This window comes from Vanellus vanellus, assembly GCF_965231255.1.
Source record: "Vanellus vanellus genome assembly, chromosome: 7".
Lineage (NCBI taxonomy): Eukaryota > Metazoa > Chordata > Aves > Charadriiformes > Charadriidae > Vanellus > Vanellus vanellus.
Window position 1 is genome coordinate 15,258,653 of NC_138912.1, and position 22,486 is coordinate 15,281,138.

General features: G+C 43.3%; 1 protein-coding gene across 2 annotated transcripts in view; it reads right to left on the reverse strand.

The window, feature by feature from the left end:
- WBP1L (WW domain binding protein 1 like) overlaps positions 1-22,486 on the reverse strand; it is a gene marked incomplete at its 5' end in the record, with an annotated part of 61,767 nt that overhangs the window by 23,391 nt on the left and 15,890 nt on the right. Inside the window, one exon of one of the 2 annotated variants that reach the window (XM_082486167.1) lies at positions 485-697. The exons of the other annotated variant lie outside the window; for it this stretch is intronic. Within the exon in view, the coding sequence (XP_082342293.1) occupies positions 485-511 (27 nt within the window). Of the gene's footprint in view, positions 1-484; positions 698-22,486 lie in introns of those variants that run through there. 2 annotated transcript variants of the gene reach the window in all.

A 22,486-nucleotide genomic window follows, 5' to 3' on the forward strand; every position in this document is an offset into this window, starting at 1 on the left:
CATTGCCATTTTCCATTTGGTGACCTTTGTCAGAAATGCGATATGTAGATATATATATAAAAAGTATCTTTCTTTTTTTTAAACCACAGTTTAACAGTCAAAATACTGCCCGCACAAGAAGTTTGGCATGTTTTTAAGCAATGTAAACACAATTCCATATTAAGGACTGTGGAAAGTACCCTAAAGCCCAACCAAACAAAACCTGCACAGGAGCAGGACACAAAGAGTCACCCTGCTGCAAAGTCTACAATAACAAGGGAGTTTCTTTCCCCGGCTTGCAGTTTTGCTCCTTCCTTGCTAATAAAACACATCTCTCACGCTACTGCACTCCCCGATCAAACGCCACGGGTGGGGAAATGCTGTTCGTACAGTTCCGTTTTGGAAAAGTCAGAAATCATTTCCTTGGGGGGGGGAATAAAAATAAAAGCAGTCTGTCACGTCCTCCACCTGAGCAAGCAGCTCCCACCGCACCGAAGCTGGTTACCTGTCTGAGACCCAGGAGGAAAGGCATTCTGCAGGCTCATCCTCCGCACCAGCGCATGGGAAAGCAGGAATTTAAAGCCCCACAGTGACCATTTCCTCATCTGCTGTGGACAGCCCGCTCCTCCGATCCTATTTAAACCAGGGCTTCCTCGGCTGGGAATGCTCAGTAAACAGGGTCCTGGGACACTGCACGCACTCACTGGCTCCCCCTCCTCCTCCTCCCACTCCCCGTGACATATCTCAGACGCAGCCCAGCCGGGGTGTTTGCAAGAGGGAAATGACATCAGGTCGGGCAGTTCTGAAAAAAAAAAAAAACAAAAAAAAAACCAAACCCAACCAAAAAACACACACACACAACCCCAAACCAAAAAAAAAAAAAAAAAAAAAAAAAAAGAAAGCAGCAGCCCTGAACCTTAAGAGAGCTGCTGGGTAACACCAGGCAGCTCTCTTCGAACAGGAACAGGAGCTGCGTGCCGTTGGGCAGTGCTGCCTGTACAGGACCCTGGCAGGGAGCCGTGGAGGAGCAGAAGCGCTCTGCTCCCTGCTAACTGGATGCTGCAAGTGGAAGGGAGTCTATTAAAAACGTTGGCAAGAGCCGACAACTCCTCAGTGATGATTAAATCTTGCTAAGTAAAAATAGACATTTTATCTATTTTTGAGGAGAAAGTGAAGTTTGACACTGCTTGCTCAACAGCACTAGAGCCCTAGGAGCAACCACCATGGTTTCTCTGAGTACCGCCAGATCCTGGGGACCTGGGTAAAGCCTTCACACATCCAAAGCACTCCCAGGCCGCCTTCTGTCTACCTACCGTCATGGCTCCATTTTTTATTTGTAAGCAACTCTTACAGCACTGTTCAACTCTCGGCCCCTCCAGATAACAGCCGTCTCATTAAAGAAACAGCAACAACCCCCCTGATTTCAGCAGGATCAGGATTGGGGCCTCTCCAGCATCAGACAGGTGACGGGAAGACATTTTAATCCACCTCTCCCCAAGGAAAACGCAACTAGCCCCGATGGAAGGTTTCTCATTCTGCTCGAGCTCATTTCACATTTTCATGCCAAGGGGCAATTAAGCCTTATAAACAAATTTATCATCTGGTGTCCAGGATGGCATGTCTTGTTTGTCCTCTCCCAAGCAAGGAGTACAGCAAGTTCCACAGCGGTGTAGGAGATGACACCGCAGAAGGTAGTCTAAATTTAACTCCCTTTTCTACCTCCACTTTGAAAGTTCAGCAACCTCTTTTTTTCATGCTTCTCTTTAATCAGCAGCTGTCCTCGTCTGTCGGGGGGGGGGGGGGGGGGACGACACTGGGACACCACCGCCACTGCCACGTGCCCCAGCAGCAGCTCCACGGATATTTGACAGAGGGGCAACTCCCCTTGCTTTTGGCCTCTTTGCCTGTTAGAGCTCAACACATTAAAATATTTGATGAGGGAAAGAATATACTTTTTTCCATAGAGAGTTCACTGAATCCCTTTTTTAGTAGCAGTTTTAACAATAATTTCAGGACTTCAGAAGAGAGAGAGAAACCACATATAATTCTTACAAATGCTAATTTGCAACAGCCGAAAAAAAAGACTGAAAAAAACAGGAAAGAAAAAATCCAGCCCAGAACAGAATCCCCCTGGACAGCCAGATAGCTTGCAGCAGTGTCAGAAAAAGACACCCATTTTCCACATGCCAAAACCCCTCAGTGACCACTGCTGCTGCCTCCTCCCAGCCCAGCCCAGCCCAGCCCGGGGTTATTTCCCAAACGAGAACCCCACTGTGGGTATCCTCTACACAGTTAGGCTGTGAGACTATACACAAGTGTTACTTATTTTTACACCAACTTAAAGACACCATATAAACTTGCCATTTAAAGTAAGCACATCTCCGTTTTTTCTAAGAGAAAACAGGCACGTAAGTAATTTCCTGGAGGATACAAAACATCAGCGTTAACTAGCATCAGCCAGGCAACGGGATTTTCCAGCTTTTGTGCTCTTGGATCAAACTCACTCTCAACCTTTGCTTTTCCAATTCTATGGACAAACACCAGTGATATAAAAGGGCAGCTTTCTGTTTTAGTAATCTGTTCAGTGGCCTCACGCTGTCCTTTGAAATACCCGATTTTGGCTGTTGCTATCCAGAGCCCTGGACTAGGCAGATCCCAGGGCTGAGCCAATGCAGCAATTGCTAAATCCCTACTGTCAGAAGGAATCTAACTTTAGCCACCCGCCTCTCCCCCAGCACGTACTCAAAAGGCAAAGCGTCATTCCATATCTAAGACAAGTTGTGAAGGACTATCAAAGGCAGTAACTTAGCAGAAAAGCAAAAGCATCCTAATTTATGTGTGAATTTAGCAATCCTGGAAAAGACTGACACAAAAAAGGTGGTTTGCAAGCACACATTACCACATTCGACTGCAGCAGCAGCTACCCTCTCTTGCAGTCTCTGAGTGACAGTGGCCAGTAACATGCTCCACAAACTCTGCTATAGGTGATGATGGAAAAAGCCCTGGAGAGGGGCAAAAAAAAAAAAAAAAAGCTGGACACATTAGCTCTTACCCTAATCATTACACCTGGAGACTTTTCAAAACAACTAGGTTCTCCTAATCTTTGCAATTGCTTTGGATATTCCAACTGGTAGCATTTTTCCCCCTCCTCTTTAAGTTCCTAAGTACTTGCCCCAATACTTTGTCTTGCGGTAACAAGTTTCACAGACAGTGGCTGTGAACAAATAGTTCCTTTCATCAGGAGTGAATTCACCACCTTCTAATCTGACTTTCATATTATTAGCAGGTGGGAACAGAAGTCCCCATCCATCTTCTCACCCATTCATTACTCTGTACCTGTTAGCTATCTTCTTATAAAAGATATCGATCTTCCCCATCCTCTTAATGTAAAATCTTTTCCCAAAGCCTTCAGCTACTCAGTACCCATTTCCAAAACCTTTCTAATGTTCTACTGCTCTCTGCTTGAGGCAACCAGAGCTGAAATAACAATTATTTTAATGAAAGCAAGAGCAGCTTTAGGGCAGGCTCAGCGTGGGTTTCACTTCCTTCATGTGAACCTGGAGTTGAACACCTGCAAAGGCCACCCATCTATGACACGAGTGTGTCTATCTGAGATACAGCAAACAGAACAAACACAAGTTTTTACAGTTTCTCTGTAGATGAATCTCTTGAGGGCTCTGAAAAGTCAGGGCTAATGTCAGGACATATTATGGGGTCTACATTATTTTGAAAAATTGCTTGTTTAGGCAGCCACCAACCATCCTTTTTTAGCATGTCAGTGTAGATCCCACTACAAGATAATAGTGAGCAAGTTTGTTTTGAAAAAGAGGGAATAAAGACCTCTAGGCTTTATCAGTTGGCAGTACTGCTTTCCTGAACATGCCATCTGCCCCAAACATGATGTTAAGCAAAGGATGCTGCTTGACACCTTCACAAGCCCAACACACACTGCCTTGTGACCTCAGATAGTAGCATGCAACTGAAGTAGATGATGGAAGTTGTTTGGGCCATTTTAGAGTTGCTTTCCATACTTGATGGGAGATGCTTGCAAGCAGGTTTAGTAACCCAGCAAGATACAATATCCATTTTGATACTCCCTGAGGAGACAGCTTGACCTTTAGATGATCCAGTTATGGCAACATAATTGGAACAAAAATTGAAGTTGCACAGCTCAAATCTGTCAGGCTTGAAGCACAAGGCTACTCTCAGTTGCTCCACTATTACAGTCCTAGGCAGGGAGAGGTTTTCAACAGTAAATTTGGGTGGTGTGTAATAGCCCCTCAATTAAACTTTAGTACCATGGTTCTGCAGCTATATATATGCAGGTTGACCATAAAGTTGGAACAATTTTATCTAACGACTCTTCCATTTGTGCACTCTGTTATTTTCATGTTGGTAACAGGAGCATCCCTAGAGCATCAGCTACCCATTTTAATTAGACAGCCCACAGCTTTGGGTGCTAGAACTAAGACTACACAGGTCTGCCAGGCACTCGAAACAAAGTGTGAAAGAAGCAACCTGAATGAGGGTGACTTTATCTCTCCCCATCCTGGAGATGGCTCTGGGAATAAAGAAAAAAAGGGAAAGAAACATACAGAAAGGCATAAAAGCCAATCTCTGTTTCTCTAGAATAAGACAACATCCAGGAACAACCAATCTCTATCTGCCTCGATAGCAAGTGTTCTAAAGGGGCTTGTTCACTAGCAAGAACAGCCTGAGACATTGGGAGACCACCAATGCTGGAACAGCAATGCAGTGCTAGGTCTGCCTGGCAACCATTTCTGGCTGGCTACCTGCCTGCAAAATCTGCCCACTTGCTGTCGATTCCTGAAGAGTGAAGGGCCACCTCCCCACCCTAACAGCACCATTACAAGAACATGATGACTTTCCAATATGAGGAGCAGGTGCCCCGGGTTCATGTAACGTACAGCATTGGCGCTGCCTACAAAGAACGTCATCACCAAATTCCAGAGGACACACAGGAACAGGTCAGTCTGGTAATTTCTCAGTACCTACAGGACCTAGAGTATCTACTCTGTTGCTTAGGGGACACATGGTCCAAAACAAACTTTTCAAACCCGTTGTGTCTAGTACTACTGTATTATTTAGGAGTGGGGTAAAGTGGGTCCCCCAATTTGTGTGCAGTTCAAACACAACAAGGACACTGAAGTCACTTGCATTTAATGTTTGTCAGGCCAAAGCAACTTAATCATTGTTCAGAGACAGCAAAGAATAAATGTGGGAAAAGACACCATACATGTTGGAACTGGCTTGTGAGCCAGTGCTGCAACCAGTCTGGTGGATCAATAAATTTTAATGTGCAATGCAGCAGTTAGAATCTGTCCTTGGGGAGGTCCCTCTTCCCTGCAGCCAGTCACCGCTTCTCTCAGCTCAGTGGTTTAGAAATGCAAGAAACTTTTGCAGCTTACTAAGTCAAGACAAGCAAATAGGGACAGTGCATTTCAATCTCACGGCTCTCACCTGTCTTTGTCTCCAAGTAACTGGTTAAACAGGGAGGAAGAGACTGCGCACTTCAAAATGTCCTCAGCGTTGCAGGCAACAGCTCATGCTTTATTCCAATCGAATCTTCATTCCAAGTGAATCCTGAACAGCTATTATTTGCACAGGTCCACTTGGCCAACATGTGCCACATCCTCCACCTCAAAGCCATGCGTGAGTTCAAAAGGAGGGGGCATTGCACTACCCACTCTGTCACCTGGTATTTCAGCAGGAGCCTGTCCTCCTCTTCACTTTCCATATGTGGGTGAAGAAATACCAACAGTAAAGCACTTTCATTTGCAATTTTGTACAGCAAGCAATCCCTCCTCTGAAGCTGTTTTCTGTATTAAGCCATCATAAGCAAACCTCGTGAAGTTCAACAGGGCCAAGTGCAAGGTCCTGCACCTGGGTCGGGACAACCCCAAGCACAAATACAGGCTGGGCAGAGAATGGAGCAGCCCTGAGGAGAAGGACTTGGGTGCGTTGGCTGATGAGAAGCTCAATGTGAGCTGGCAATGTGCACTTGCAGCCCAGAAAGCCAACCACATCCTGGGCTGCATCAAAAGCAGCATGGCTAGCAAGTCGAGAGAGGTGATTCTGTCCCTCTACTCCGCTCTCATGAGACCCCACCTGCAGTACTGCATCCAGATCTGGAGCCTCCAACATAAGAAGGACATGGACCTGTTGGAGAGGATCCAGAGGAGGGCCACGAAGATAATCAGAGGGCTGGAGCACCTCTCCTCTGAGGACAGGCCGAGAGAGTTGGGGTTGTTCAACCTGGAGAAGAGAAGGCTCCAGGGAGACCTTACACCAGCCTTCCAGTACTTAAAGGGGGCCTACAGAAAAGATGGAGAGGGCCCCTTTATCAGGGAGTGTAGTGATAGGACAAGGGGTAACAGTTTTCAACTGAAAGAAGGTAGAGTTAGATTAGATATTAGGAAGAAATTCTTTACCCTGAGTGTGGTGAGACACTGGAATAGGCTGACCAGAGAAGTTGAGAAGGTCCCATCCCTGGAAGTGTTCAAGGCCAGGTTGGATGGGGCTTGAGCAACCCAGTTTAGTGGAAGGTGTCCCTGCCCATGACAGGGGGGTTGGAACTAAATGATCTTTAAGGTCCCTTCCAACTCTAACCATTAAGAATGGCACTCAAGAAAGGGCATGGAGCAGACAAGGGGAGGATGTGGAACAGATACCCAAGAGGAGTCCTCTCTAACACCCATCTTATAGGGCAGACAAAAGAGGCCACATCCAGGCTCTTCCAGACACTCCTACCCACTCTGCTGTTTAGCTGATGGGAGAGTGGTGGCAATGAAAAGTCCAGGCTCCTTCTCTGAGACCAAAATAGTTTTTGCTAAGCGTAGCTTGGTATTTCCAGCCCTCAGTGACATTGTTTCCCACTGCTTTTTTACCCAAGGAGGGGAAAATGATAGCCACAGGTCCAGCATGCTTTTCTTCACAGCAGCAGAGTTGTGGCCAAGCCAATGTAATTGTAATGCCAAAGACTATTTGCATCATCTATTCTGTATGACCACTGTTTCAATATACCCAGGCCTGCCATTCAAGCCCAGAGGTCTTAAAAAGCTTTCAAGTCCTTTGTCACAGAGGCAGAGGGGGACCAAAGACTTGAAATTGCCCTTTTCAGAGGTGACACTGCTTCAGTGGAGATAGGGTTGATTCTGCCCCTTCAGCATTCCCAGGTTTTGGGCACCGATGCCAGGCTTCTGTTTTAGTCTGGAGTGGGTAAAGATGTCACTGGAAAGCCTACTCGGCTTTCTCTGAGCCTGCTGGGAGGGAAGAAGGAGGAGGGAGGGGACAGATCAGCTGTTAAACATTTGACAAGACTGTCTCCAAGAGGGCTAGTGTGTCTGGGGTGGTATAGGGACACTAGCCTGGCTCTTTGCTTTTTGGCACTACAGCTCTTGTTTTCCTTATGCCTGTGTATGCAAACAGGACCTTTGGTAACAGCTCAAGAGGAGATGATCTGCACTAGACAGGGAAGAAGGCAAAGCCTGCAGACAGTAACAGGATCTCCCAAATGTGGAATCAAGATGGTAAGTGTCTGTTCTAGTTTTAGAGCCTTGCACGATGTGGGTACCAAAAATACAGCCTGTGTGTCTCCTTTGGTCACATCATCATAGGAGACAGCATTGTCCCAAAGCTGCTTACCAGCACAACCTCGATGGAGATCTTAGATGCCCTACTCTTGTTCTCTCTCCAAATGACAGCAACTCACTATTTTTAGTGCTCATATCATGTCTGCTTGGCATTTCCCTTGGGCCTTATCCTTGTTTCACAGTGTTGGTGCCAGCTCCCACGAAGCGTTTTTTTGGTGCCAGAGGGGCTGATGCCAAGTCTGTCTGTCTTGATGCCAAAATGGCAGCTGGCTTCATTGTTGAGACATGATTTGCCAAAGCTAACAGCACTAGTGCTGGGGCGACTAGCACTGATTTTAAGATTTTCTTCTTCCTTACACTTCATGGGATACTGCTGCTCCAAACAACCCTCTGGGGTCCTAGGAGAGGGATTTTTCATCAGAGTCTAAGGCAACAGGCAATTATACAGCAGACTGTCTTAACTTAAAAGTTCTCAAAGAGAAGGATACTTATATATGTGGGTTAATTATCTGGGATGCACCACTGTCACTGCTGGACCCAACCATGAAACAAGTGCCCCTGCAGATCAAGCAGGACTTGGAATTTCTCTCAGCCTGCAAATGTTTAAAAAGAACCTACCACAAAAACAAGAGAACCCACTGAAGATAAGGGCTGTTATGTGGCATTTCATCACCAAGATATACCCAAGACATAAGTCTGGAGCAGGAGAAGAGGGTCAGGGATCAGCCGAATTGCATCACCATGAACAAGAAAACAAAACCCCCAAAAAGTTCATGGCCTTTTGCCCCTTTTGCACTCTCACAAGTCCCACTCCATGAAATGCTGCTGTTCAAATAAAATGCAGTCTCACACGTGAGGCACAGGCATGTTGACTCTGGGAAACACCCAGAGATGTGAATAGATACCACATATGATAGGTATCACACATGTACAGATGCATGTAACTTCAAGTGACGGTATCCCTGAAAATTAGGAAGTATTTTGATGTTAATCTCTGCTACTTTCCTTATAAACCTGAAAACAACACCTTGTTCAGAACCAGTGGTGTCAAATGGGCATCCAGTTGCCCAAGGATGCTCAGCTCTTTCTTCAGGAACGGTGCAGCTAGTTAACCTGACAAGAGGTACATAATCGGGTTGAAATCGCAGTCCTGAGTAATGTGCTCTAGGCAATCCTGCTTTAGCAGGAGAGTTGGACTAGATGATCTCTAGAGGTCCCTTCCAACTCTGATAATTCTGTGATTCTGTGATTCTGTGAAATGGCTTTCTCATCATCTAAGACTTTGCCGGGGGAACTGTTATGCATACAGCTTGGTCAGATCTTTCTGAAGTTCATTGGTCTTTTCTGATCTTAAGTTTACATCTTGAACAAATTTAGAAAAGCCCCCAAAATCCCAGCTGTCTTGTTTTCCTCAGCATATTCTTTACGAAAGAGGTTCTTTTATTGAGTTCTGAGAAATAAGTTTCTGTTTCCAGCACAGCACCACTCCTATATGGCCTGCACCCTTCATGAGAGGAACAGATTTTCTGGGAAATCCTTTAGGGGAAAAAAAGAGACATCAGTAGCTGCCTCCTTCCGAGCACCCTTCTGGATATTATGGTTCGATAATGTTACACAGCACAGCAATACTGCATAGGTTATGCTCAGGCAAAGGAACGTCCTCAAACTGCCATATATATATACACATGTGTGTTTACACACACACACACACACACACACACAGCCTCAGCCTCAAGCACTTTCCTACTATTATCCCTGGACTTTACACTTCAGGCCCTGCCGTGACAACTACATCTCTATTGATAGGTGGGTTCTGGGTCACACAGATGACTGGGTTTGTGGTACACAAACCACAAACAACTGGTTTAACCAAGTCTTTTTTCTCCTAGAAAACACACGTGGATCACTGTACAGTAATCCCAAAATTAAAAGCCTGTCCATTGATCCAATAGGCTATGCAGTACCTAGAGTTTTACAGAATTTCTGTTATCTAGCAGACAAGTAAACTCACCTGAACTGCTACAGGTAGGCTGAGGCTCAGAGTTTGTGGTTAGAGCCTGGCACAAACACGAGGGAAGCCCTTCCACATGTCATTGTTTGACTAGAAAAAGACAGGAAGACTTCTCTTTTTACAAAATGAGAAGCACTAAAGATCATGTACATATATTTTCATACAACCAAAGCGAAGAATTAAAGGAAACCGCACATTTAACTATTAAGAAAGCTCAATACCACAAGCATTTAAAAGATCACAGCACAACAGTATTAAAGACATCACTTTTAAATCACTAGACAAAACTCTGAGAGCTATCAGATCTTGAACTCCACAGTTACAAACTTTTTAAACATGCAACTTTAGGGAAAAACCACTTCAGAAAATCTCATCTTAAACACAAGCTCATCTTTTCTAACTTGAATTACTGTGATACTTAAGATCTCTCCAAGTACTTGGAAGAAAAACATGAACTCATCTCTATTTTGAAATTACAAGTAAACACAAACAAGGAATAAACAAACCACCACAGAATCATTGAATCGTTTAGGTTGGAAGAGACCTCTAAGATCATCAAATCCAACCGTTAACCTAGTGCTGCCAAGTCCACCACTAAACCACACCCCTAAGCACCCCATCTATATAGATGTCTCTTAGTGTATGGTTAAGTGCAGTTTCAAGTCAAGTTTACCCATATTTGTGAAAGAGCACAAAATATCAAGACCTTAAAGCCTCTCCCCTGTTGTAGTACTGGTTCTGCTTTGGCCTACATCTTTACCAGGAAGACAAGAAAAGCCCCACAAAAGACCACATGCTTTGTTGCTCTGCCAACCAGAAGGGAGAGCTTTTGGGACTGCCTCAAACAGGAGAGCCCTCAGAAAGCATGATCTACATAAAGCAGAGAGCTCACACATGGGTTTCCAGGTACAAATAAAATTGGTTTGATCCAAGCATACAGGGCAAAAAATTCAAGGCCTCTCATCACCAGCCTCCCATCACTAGCCTCTCCATCCAGCTGCATTTTCCCCTCTCTGAAGCTATTTTCCCTAACCGTAAAATGGGGAGAGTGCCAGAAAGTTGTTTGAGATATTACAACAATTGGACTCTAAATAAAACTAATTGTTATTCTTTCTATGCCTAGCAGAACTGCCACCAGTTACCCAAATATTTCCTGTTGGGCTCAGCTCATCTGGAGCCGCCCCTGGGACAGCCAGCAGTTATGTAAGGAACAGGCAGCCGGGAGGAAGCGATGTCCGAGTGTCAATGTCCAAGTGTCATGTTTCAGCATCAGCCATGGCATTACGCAGTTTGCACTTTGCTTAAGCATTAAAAGAACTGGTGGCACCTCGAATCACAGCCAGTTTCTAAATTTTAGCGACATACCTGCAGGCCAGGCGGTTTTGCCATTCCAAGGGCAGATACCTTCAACACCCCGCTGTCTCGGTCCCCCACCTTTGTGGTATCTGAAGGGTTTCCCCCTTAGGTATATGGGCAATGTATGCTCCCCTTGTGTGCATAAGCATGTTTTATTTCATACAGTTCAATGCCCCATAATTAAAAATTCATTTAATCTTTATCTCAGTAAGAAATGCTGATCACCATAACCTGCCTTTATGGGTATTATCTTATCCCAACTGCTGTGATTTCCATTAGTGCTTGTTATTCCACTGGCAGATAAAGCAAACACTCCCCTGGCTGTAGCAGGGCTGAAGGAGGACAGGGTGACCCACACCGCCCTACCTCTTTCACACATTTCTCTGCAGCAAGGTTGCAGGCTGCAGAACAGAGAGAAGGCTAAGTGCTTGCTTTCTCTTTGCTAAAGTCTGCCTTCCAGACGTGCATTTGCTCTTGATCGCAATACCAGTGGCCCCTTACCCCTGCAACCATTGTTTTCCTTTAAATTCTCCTGTAGCATAAAACAAACAGCCCACAAGTATTGCATAAAAAAAAAATCAAAACAAATCAAAACCTGATTGAGATCCCGTCTTTTAACAGAAAGGTAACTAGTGCTAATTAGCACGACTAGAGTAAAACAGTAAAAAAAAAAAAATCTTAAAAACAAAACCCCCCAAACTGTCAGAAGCCAGTTATTTTCTTCTTCAAAAGGTGAACAATACATGTGTCATGTCAGCACTTAGAAAGCTCAAAGACTTATGGGTGCCTGTTAAATGAAGAAACTGTAAGGCAAGTAAATAACTTCAGTTTTTAGAAATACTCACTTCTGTTACATTGTAGGCTCCTACAGTAGTATTTTTCCCCTGATGCAGGTAGTTTGGGGAGTAGAAATTCTGAACGTCTCCTTGGAAACCCTGGACCAATCCTCCTTTCCCAGAAACAAGTGAGAAAACTGCCCACCGATTTCATTGTACACAGCCTGCAACTCGTAAAGTCATCGGACCGTTGAAAGAGACATCTTCCAGGTAAAAATACATAAAGAACATAGGGATGGACAGCAACATTTGTGAGCAGGATTTAATTACGGATTTAATTACAGACTGTCCTCCTTTCAGCGCTTGTTCCTTAACACAGGCTTCAAACGTCAGGGCTGTTCAAAAAATTAAAGATGCAAACACAGAGGCACCTGGCTAAACGGCTTCTCAAGAAGTCACCCTGCCAAACTGCTCTGGGAATGATTCGCTGCACCTAAAGCATCAACATTTCTCTAAGCTATTCTCAAGATGACTGCAACCACTAATGCTCCCACTGCCTCAACCAGCGATGTGCTCCTGTGATCAATGCTCTTTAGAATATTCTTTCTGTTAACATTAATTCAGGCCTTAGTGCAAGGTAAGGCAGAAATTTCTTCTTCTTCTCTACTAAAAACAAGAAAACTGATCACAGTCATCTTGATAACTTAGCTCATGTGGTAAATCGTTCCATTCCTCTATAAGCTGTTTTCAGAAGTCAAAAGAAGTCTGTTTCCATAGACCACAAGGATTAAATCACAGTTTTACTGTTCTTTTCAGCCTGCAACTTAAACACACCTTAAAATGCGGGATACAAAACAGTGCATAATATGAAGTATTACAAAATACCTGCATGGGACACTTCTATATCATAAGATTTGAGGGGTTTTTTTGCAACAACTGCACCACTCGATTTCTAATACATCCCGAAATTCCAGAATCCCTCCATTTGACTTTCTCCATGCAGTAAGTACTCTGCACTTTTCCTTCAGGAAAAGTGAAATAAGCTTCAGACTATTTCTCCAAGTTCTTTTCCTGTCTTCAAAAACACACGCAACCCTCCATCTGCACCTCTTTGTCTCCCCAACCGTTGGCACGGAGGCAGAACAAGCCCCTCCAGGACCCCAGTCACCACCACAGACTACTCCTTAGCATATATTCCAGTCATTTAATGAACTCACTCTATTGCTGTTTAATCCTGAACACAGATCCCTACTCAGCATCCCATAACCAATGAGCTCCCTCACTCAGGTTGGGCTGTAAAACATCCATTGAATCAACAAAATTAATTTTCCCCCATGAGGTTGTTCCTGATAAATCCACACGGCTTGTTTCCTGTTGCCTTAGAATTGCTTATAATTTCTTTAGGGATTTATTCTGGTACTTTACTAGAGTCTGAAGCTGGGCACTTCACCATTTTCTAACTTTATTCCTTATTCTCTTCCTTTAATTTGACCCCTTCACATTTAGTATTCCTTTTAATGTGTGTAGAATTACAGCCAGGAGTTTGTGCGTTTTCTGGGGTTTTCGCCTCAAGAACCAAAACAACAGCAAACCCTTTCAGTCTATATATCAGTTACTGAGTTACTGTTTACTTACTTTCTTCATTAAATTTTAGATCAATACTTTTTTTTTTTTTTACAGCTATTACTGTTTTTGCAGAACCTTTTCTTGCTAGCTGCAATACAATTCTTACACCAAAGGTGAACTATGCAAACAGCACAATATTTACTGTCCCTTCAGTTTTAGATGAATGAATTTAGTAGATCACTTTAACATCGGCAAAAAAAAAAAAAAAAAAATGAGGATGATAATAAATTTCAGGATCCCTTTAAAATACAGGTCTGGCATGATAAATAAAAACGTTAGACTATGTAAAACATATACCCCATTTGTGGAAAGAATTCAGCATAAACTGACTGCATGACTTTATCCTTTAAAGTGTCAGCACACTGCAGACTATTTATTGAAATCTGAACTCATGCTGAGATGAAGTCACTGTGAGGAAAAATAAGTGACTGTCAAAAATGCCCACAAATTTTTGGGAAATCCAAAGCAATGTTGCAATAAAAAAAAAGCTAAAGCAATCTTTTGTAAATGTAGAAGCTCATTAGTGAAATGGCACTTGTATCTGCCAAAGTCAGCCAGCAGAACCAGTGATAGTCGGGGTGTCCACAATGCACCAAGAGAGACCCTTACAGATGCTTGAAGGATTCAATTTGGAAAACAGATCAATAACACAGGTGAATCAAGCAGCTTTGCTATCGATCAAGCATGCTGGACAAGGTTTAGTTCTCTAATATGCAGTTAGTGTATCCTTGAGCACACATAGTAAGAGAAAAGTCTTTGAGCTATTATTATGCCTTACCATCCTGCAGCTCTGAACAGCTGAGCCTCTGTACTTCTCCTTTCAAGGCAGGCTGGAGGAAGCGCAACCCTGCTGCTTCCTCATTAGTGTAAAGTACTGCTGTCAAATTGTCTGCAACTAGCTTTCGAACTACCCCGAGGGATAACCAGACCTCCAAAAACTCAGCAAACACATGGAGAATGCTCCTTCCTAAACTCCCCAGGAGCAGAAAGACACGCCAGTGGCTCCTACAGTCTATAAACTGTAACTAACTCACAAGTCTTCTCTGGCAAGGGCTGCAGCCGCACTGCCCATGACACAGAATGCAAAGGTGAGGATTGGGAAAATGGAGAACTGCCTACTGTAGGTGAAGATCAAGTATGAGACCACCTGAGGAATCTGAAGGTGCACAAGTCCATGGGACCTGATGAGATACATCCACAGGTCCTGAGGGAGCTAGCAGAGCAAGTTGCTAAGCCACTAGCCATCATATTTGAGAAGTAGTGGCGGTCTGACAAGGTTCCTGCTGACTGGAAAAGGGGAAACATAACCCCTATTTTCAAAAAGGGAAACAAGGAAGACCCAGGGAACTACAGGCCAGTCAGTCTCACCTCTATGCCTGGCAAGATCATGGAGCAGATCCTCCTGGAAACTCTGCTGAGGCACATAGAAAACAAGGAGGTGATTGGTGACAGCCAGCATGGCTTCATCAAGGGCAAGTCATGCCTGACAAATTTGGTGGCCTTCTATGAAGGGGTTACAGCGGCAGTGGACAAGGGAAGATCAACTGATATCATCTACTTGGACTTGTGCAAAGAGTTTGACACTGTCCCACACGATATCCTGGTCTCTAAATTGAAGAGATATGGATTCGACAAATGGATCGCTTGGTGGATAAAGAACTGGCTGGACAGTCGCACTCCAAGAGTTGTGGTCAACGGCTCGATGTCCAAGTGGAGAGCAGTGACGAGTGGCGTTCCTCAGGGGTCGGTACTGGGACCTGTACTGTTCAACATCTTTGTCAGTGGCATGGACAGTGGGGTTGAGTGCACCCTCAGCAAGTTTGCCGATGATACCAAGCTCTTTGGCGAGGTAGACACGCTGGAGGGGAGGGATGCCATCCAGAGGGACCAGGACAGGCTGCAGAGGTAGACCCAAGCCAACCTCATGCAGTTCAACAAGGCCAAGTGCAAGGTCTTACATCTGGGTCGGGGCAATCCCAAGCAGGAATACAGGCTTGGCAGGGAATGGCTGGAGAAGAGAAGGACCTGGGGGTGCTGATTGATGAGAAGCTCATCATGAGCCAGCAATGTGCAATCACAGCCCAGAAGGCCAACTGTATCCTGGGCTCCATCAGAAGAAGTGTGGCCAGCAGGTCAAAGGAGGTCTGCCCCTCTACTCCACTCTCGTGAGACCCCACCTGGAGTACTGCATCCAGCTCTGGAGTCCCCAACAGAAGAAAGACATTGACCTGCTCGAGCGTGTCCAGAGGAGAGCCACAAAGATGATCCGAGGGCTGGAGCACCTCTCCTATGAGGAGAGGCTGAAAGAGTTGGGGCTCTTCAGCCTGGAGAAGAGAAGGCTCCGGGAAGATCTAATTGCAGCCTTCCAGTACCCAAAGGGGGCCTACAGGAGAGCCGGGGAAGGACTTTTTACTAGGGCATGTAGCGATAGGACAAGGGGGAATGGCTTTAAACTAGAAGAGGGCAGGTTCAGATTAAACATTAGGAAGAAGTTTTTCACTTTGAGGCTGGTAAGGCACTGGAACAGGTTGCCCAGAGAGGTTGTTGAGGCCCCATCCCTGGAGGTGTTCAAGGCCAGGCTGGATGTGGCCTTGGGCAACCTGGTCTAGTGGGAGGTGTCCCTGCCTATGGCAGGGGGGTTGGAACTCGATGATCTTCAAGGTCCTTTCCAACCTAAATCATTCTATGGTTCTATTAAATGTCTCTGCTGCTTACAGTGGCTCTCACCAGAGAGGTCCTCCACTTTTTGCTTCTCATCTAGATGAACTGGAAGAAATTTGTGTGCACATAGATGCCAAGGATGCCCCTTGTGAATTGCATCCTCAGGTATGAGAAATGCCGCTTAAGGGCTTGACAGAGAACCCAGAACTTGCTGCAATGTGGTAACTCTGCCAGAGCCACCCTGCCAGGTCTATAAAACTCAAAATTTTGTGAAGTGACAGTGGAATGTGAAATAAGATTAATTTCTGAAGGACAATTTGGTGGTCTAGAGGTTTTGTTTTATTCCATAGTGTCACCCTACGTCGGTTGACCACACAAGCAAGGAGCACAGGCACACATGCTGTTGATGTACCATTGTAGATGCCAAGCATTCAGTAAAGGCAGTAAATGCTAATACCAGAACAAAAGACAAGACCACTTTCACAAGTACAGAGTCCCCCCCACAGACCCAGTTTTACATGAATTGTGCCTAGCACAAAACAGCCACTTTTGCACAGTAGAGACAGATTTATTCTTGGCATAAAAAAATTACATGGCGGGTCAGATCTCAGAGACACTCTGGCATCTTTAAGAATCATAGAATGGTTTAGGTTGGAAAGGACCTTGTTGGAAAGGGTCAAGAACTTCTCTCCCCCCATAAGACTTACTGAGAAACAGAAATTAAAGGACTCTTCTCTCTATTCAGTAGCACAGATTTGGACATTCTATCAAGATCCAAACACTTAAATCTGCCATGTCTTTTCCCAACACAGCTCTGGACTCAAAAACATTCTTGAACATGAAGGTTTGTATCAATGTACCAAATTCAAGTCAAAGATTTTCCAATCGCAATCTACATCTCAGCAGCCAGCAAAACCAGGAAAATCTGCCAACTAAAAGAAAAGGCATTACCTAGTATGCTCCCCCCACATATAAACACTGAGAGCTGCATCAAAATTTCTTTTGTAATAATTTCTTCATGAGATAGTTGATCTTTAGTGATCTAGGAAGTTGTGGATAAACCTCAAGAACTGAGAATGTTTTTGGTGCGTATTCTCATTTCTCCCCAGGGAATCTTGATCTTCAGAAGAATATCAACATGAAGTATGTAAAATATTTTGTGGACTGTTTATAACCTAATGACTCCAAATGTAACCTTAAACGCCATTCTGCAAAGACTTAGCCATGTTCAGCAATTCGAGCAGACGGAGAATGGTAGAGCCTCTCAAGCCAATCACTTCTATCACTTCCTTTAGCTTTGTTCAAGCAATTTCACATAACACAGTTATCGTATACTGATATCAGCAAAACACTGCTCAGAATCAAGCTGACATAAAACTCGTGGCTGCATTATTAACTAGTAAAATCATTCCGAGGACTTGTGTTTGGAAAAGCCTGTTCACACATACAGCCAAATCTGAAAATCCAGCCTCAGTTCTTACTTAAAAATTACTTAATGGTTAAAACTAGCGTTCTTCTGGAAAAGAGATTTTGAAAGAAATACTCTAATCCTTCTTTAAAAGACATATGTGAAAAGCATATGGTTCCCACTGGGTACGCTTATTGTAAATCAAGTTACCTTTCTGGAAACTCAATATGTATTTGCTAAATGAAAACAAAACATCTCTTACAGCTTCACAATTAGAATTTAAAAGGCCAGATGCTGCAAGACTTAAGGTTTTCCTCGCAATGTTAGTTTAGCCAGTTATACATCTTGAAGGCTAAAAAAAGTATGTAAGAAGGAAAGAGTGTTACAATCTGTGAAGTTAATATTTGTGTTAAAAATACTTATGGAAAAATCTAGCTGTTTGCTTTCCAGAAGCCACTACTTGGTCTCTTCTAATTTGAAAAATAGAAGAGGCCTTTGCAGAATTATAAATAAAACACTGGAAGCTCCATGTGACTTTCCCATATGTAGTTTTTCAACAGCCAAGTGATTTCCCCTATCCCATCCCCACTGTTTACATACCAAGGCAGTGTTTGCCAAGTTTCAAATAGAGATTTTTTTAAGCCAAATTTGTAAAACCAAGAAAATAAAGATTTTGTTAATATCCTTTGTTCAGAGATGCACCTCATAAGGAAAGTTAAACTGTGGAGGGAACCAAGACCAAAACAAGAAAGATCGTATGTTTTGCCATCAATTTACAAGGAATGCGTGAGTGTGTCAGTACAGGAGATGTGCGAAAAGGTGAGAATGTCAACATTGGCTTCTCTGAGTTTTTGAGTGCACTGTATGTAGCCATTCCACTTCTGCACATGTTCTGAGACAGAAAAGACTCTTCATCTGTTGAACAAACAAGCAGACCTAACCCAAAAGCAGAAGAAAAGAGTTGAGAGCATCTCAGTTTTATTTCTCCAGGATTACTGGCAGATCCAGCAGACAGGAGGATTTTCCTGTCTGCTGCTTTCCTGGTTGCCTTTATTCCCACCACAATATCCAAATATCTGAAAGCCAAATATTCAAATAGCTACCACGCAGTGACTCACATCCAGAAAACTAGTGGAGTGACCTGAAACCAGGCCTCCAGCTTTCTGACGGGTGCAACGCCTGGCCCCATCTACAAGGAGCAACACAACGGGTAATTCTGAGCCAAGAGGAGAGAGAGGGCAAGGCTGAAGTGCATCTACTGGAACAACAGAAAGGATCCTCTGCCAGAGGAAAAAGCAGAGGACAAAGTACAGAACTGGTCTTCACCTGAGCAGCTGGGGCAACCCAACAAGGAAGATAAAGTCACCTGCCACATAACATTAAGACTGCCACATTAGACTGAATGCCTCAAAGCAGAAGTCAGACATATTCTTCCCAGGACACCAAAGTATCTCTTTTCCAGTCTGAGCTGCAGCACAACATTCATTCCTACTGACCTCACTTTTCCCCTTGGATGAGGAACACACCCAAGGTACTATCTTGATCAATGTAATCACAAAAGATCCTTCATTGCATGCAACAGTTCAGTAAAGCACATCTGGCCGCATGACAGAAACTTGCACAGGGACACCTTGAAATTCTCATGTTCGATTTGACCTGCGTGAAATCTTACTAATATCTGTAATGGTCCTTTGACACCAGAAGTGGAAGACCCATGGCTGTGGGGTGGTAATAACCTGCAGCTTCACTCCACACAGCCCACAGTCTGTGTCCAAGACTTATATTAAGACACTGTGCACACACACCAAAGGGGATTGAAAAGCCTGCTCAACCCTCATGAAAGAAGGTGTTCTCTGGTCCTACTTACAGCCTGAAAAGCGAGGGGAAAGAAGTTCTGTCTTTATTCTTTGCAGTCTTGTTCAGCCGTGCTTGATGCTTGCATGCCTCCTAAGTTTATGGTTACTTCCTGTTGACAAATATGTTCTTCTGCAATCTATTTCATCTATTTTCAAAGAGACAGATAATACATTTTTTAACATTAGCTAGGTTTTTTGCAAGACAAACTACGGCCTTTACATAACACAGAATTGAGACTCCAAATAACTTGTGGTCCATTCTCAAATTGTACTGGACTTCATGTCTGGCAAAGTCAGTTTTCTATTCTTCCCCCCCCCCCATCAGCAGAATAAGAATAGAAATTACCATATCAGAAGTGTAGTCAGAGTCATTAATATTTATAGATAACATCTATTATTTACACTATGCAAAAGATTTGACATATTTTTTCATACTAGTTCAGTGCATTAAAGTTTGTATATACATTGAGAACAACCAGAATTCATACCCAAGTAAAAGATCAGAGGTTTCAGAAACGGACACCCCATGATCTAGTGATTGCCTGCAATGAGGGAAAACCAATACAAAGTCATCCCATTTGTGAAAACTACCAATTGTTAGCCATATTTTTAGGGCCAATCTTCACAGAATTATCAGTAAAAATGTGGCATCTTCCTTTTATTTACGCCTGTCCCAGACCAAATCTATATTTAAAGAAAAATTTTAAAATGTCAAGATAACTATATTCTCTTTTACTCTTCCACAATAGCAAGGAGACTGAAAGCATAATTCACTCTAACAATGTTCTGTAAAGTGAGGACTTAATTGTTAACTATAGTAAGTAAACACCTTGTAACTTGCCAATTTTGCCATGACTCACTCTAAAAAAAAAAAAAAAAAGGAAAGAGGTATCTTTTGCACTTCAGTAACTTTCCCCTTTTAGACTCCAGCAAAAAGACGGATGATAATTTATAAAGCTTCCTAGCCGTACACCATTTCTGGCTGAAATCACAGCTACAAACCAAAAAGCAGAGACTTAAAATACAGAGAGAAGTTGTTTAGTGGTTGGTATTCCTTTCCTAAGCCAGAACTTCAATACTGCCTTTATAAAGCAAATAAGCACTCAATGCTTCTGACATACTTGATTGTAACAGAATATTCTAAGTAGGAAGTAATATTGCCAATAGTCTCTGACATAACCAGGAAAATGGTATCAATAAGCAGCATCAGGAATGAAAATGAATGACCTCATAATTTCTCCCAAAGTGCCAAGAAATCAGAACTCCACATGACTGAAGACTGTAAAGAGTACACACATATGAAAACCTATTTTTTATGGAATGCCTGTGACATAATGCCAACAGTGATAACTCAAGTTCTACACATTTGGCTTTGTTTTGTTTTTTAATGCCATTAAGTATCTTTTTTTCCTGCCTTGACACCGCACAAATACTTTTTGTACCTCCAAATACTGACATAAACCATCAGTGATCTTGCATGGCTTGAGATGCATAGGAAGCTATGCAAGAGCCTTCAGGGTGGGGAAGCCAACTCAGATCCTAATTTCTCAACTCAGGAGCACAAAGAAAGAGAACACTTGTACCGGCTTTCACATCTCTCTTCTTCACATCTTGACATCTCTGCTAAGAGATTCTAACAACCAGGAGACCAGAATTCATACTTCTTCATCTTCAACTTCTTTCCTGAAGGACTCCAGCTATTGATTCCTGATAAGCTGCCAAACTGGTCCCTGAAACAAGCCAGAGAGCGCTCAGGAAACATTGAGGAAAAGGTTGCAAGTAAGAGGCAGTTGCAGGCAGATCCCAGCACGCAAGAGGTCAGCCACTGATTGCAGGGACTCACAAGGTTTTCCATATCCCAACATATCTCAAAGAGATTGCAAGGATTTCCCAGCTTTAGAATAACAAATCGACAATGAGGAACCACGAAGTTGCAAAAGACTGCGCAGCTGAACTGAGCCATTTCAAGCTCTCTACAGACTGGGAAATGTACAGTCCAAAGAGTTATCACAAGTACTAGATTTTACTCTAAACTGAAGTCCACGCTTCATGACTGGAAACCTGAGATTAGAGGTCCGATTTAGAAGTGAAGCTTTATACAAAGATCTGACATGAATGCTGGAACAACCAAGAAAAAGAACCCAACCAGCCAACTATCATTCCTTAGAAGAGCAGCTGCCTGGAAGAATTTGAGAAGTACTTTGTCTAGAAGTGTTTCAGTTGCTATTCAAAACACTCTAATATTGCATTTCATATATCAAAATACCATTCTCTTCACAGTCTATGTCCTCCTATACTTTCTTCAAAGGATCTTGCAATTTAAAAATCATAGGAAAGCACACCAAATATACCAGACTTGACTAATGCATACACTTCTCTGCTAGGCGAGGTCGCCTTTCTGCACTACATCCTATGCAGCAAACCACACACTCCTCTGGGAAGATGCTACCTTTGCTCCTTCTAAAGCACCATGTATGCTGACAAGCATATACTGATACTAACACAAATCAAACAGGATATTTTGCTATAGAAAAACTTGCTTCTAGTCTTTATTCTCCACTTGAATCCATAATCTGAGTAACAAATGTTCTGTTTAAGCAACTAATAAATCCTGATGAAAGGCATTAGGAGTATAAAAATGACCATTACCATTTTGGACTAGATTTGAACTGGTGACCTAATGATGTGACACTCCGTAGTTCTTTAACTATCTGTGATCACAGAGATTTGCATCAGCAAATAAATCCCAGGAGACGATACATCCTGGGAAGAAAAAAACCTTAGATAAACAAAATCTTCAGAAATAAAAGATTCTAGATTTGTGCAATTTTAACAAGCGAGAATATTGAAGGAACAGTCACCAGATTCCTGTGAGTTTCTGCAAGATCCTTGTATTACAAGCATACAACACATAATTTTGTAACAAAAGTCACAACTCCCAAAGGTCAGCATTCACTACTAGACTGGGGCGAACACAGCAAGTCCAAAAAGTCTCCCTCGTGTCTTTAGAAATGCACCAAAATCAAGACACATTTTGGATCAAAACCAGAAATACTTCCACTTTGAGTCAATGTATTAAAACCAAAGATTTTCATAATCTGTGCATCAACTACCTTGCACCAAATATGCAGAGCCTGGTATCTAACATCTACCCTACCAGAACTACTCAGGCTCTTTGCAGTCCATGAACCTTGCATCAA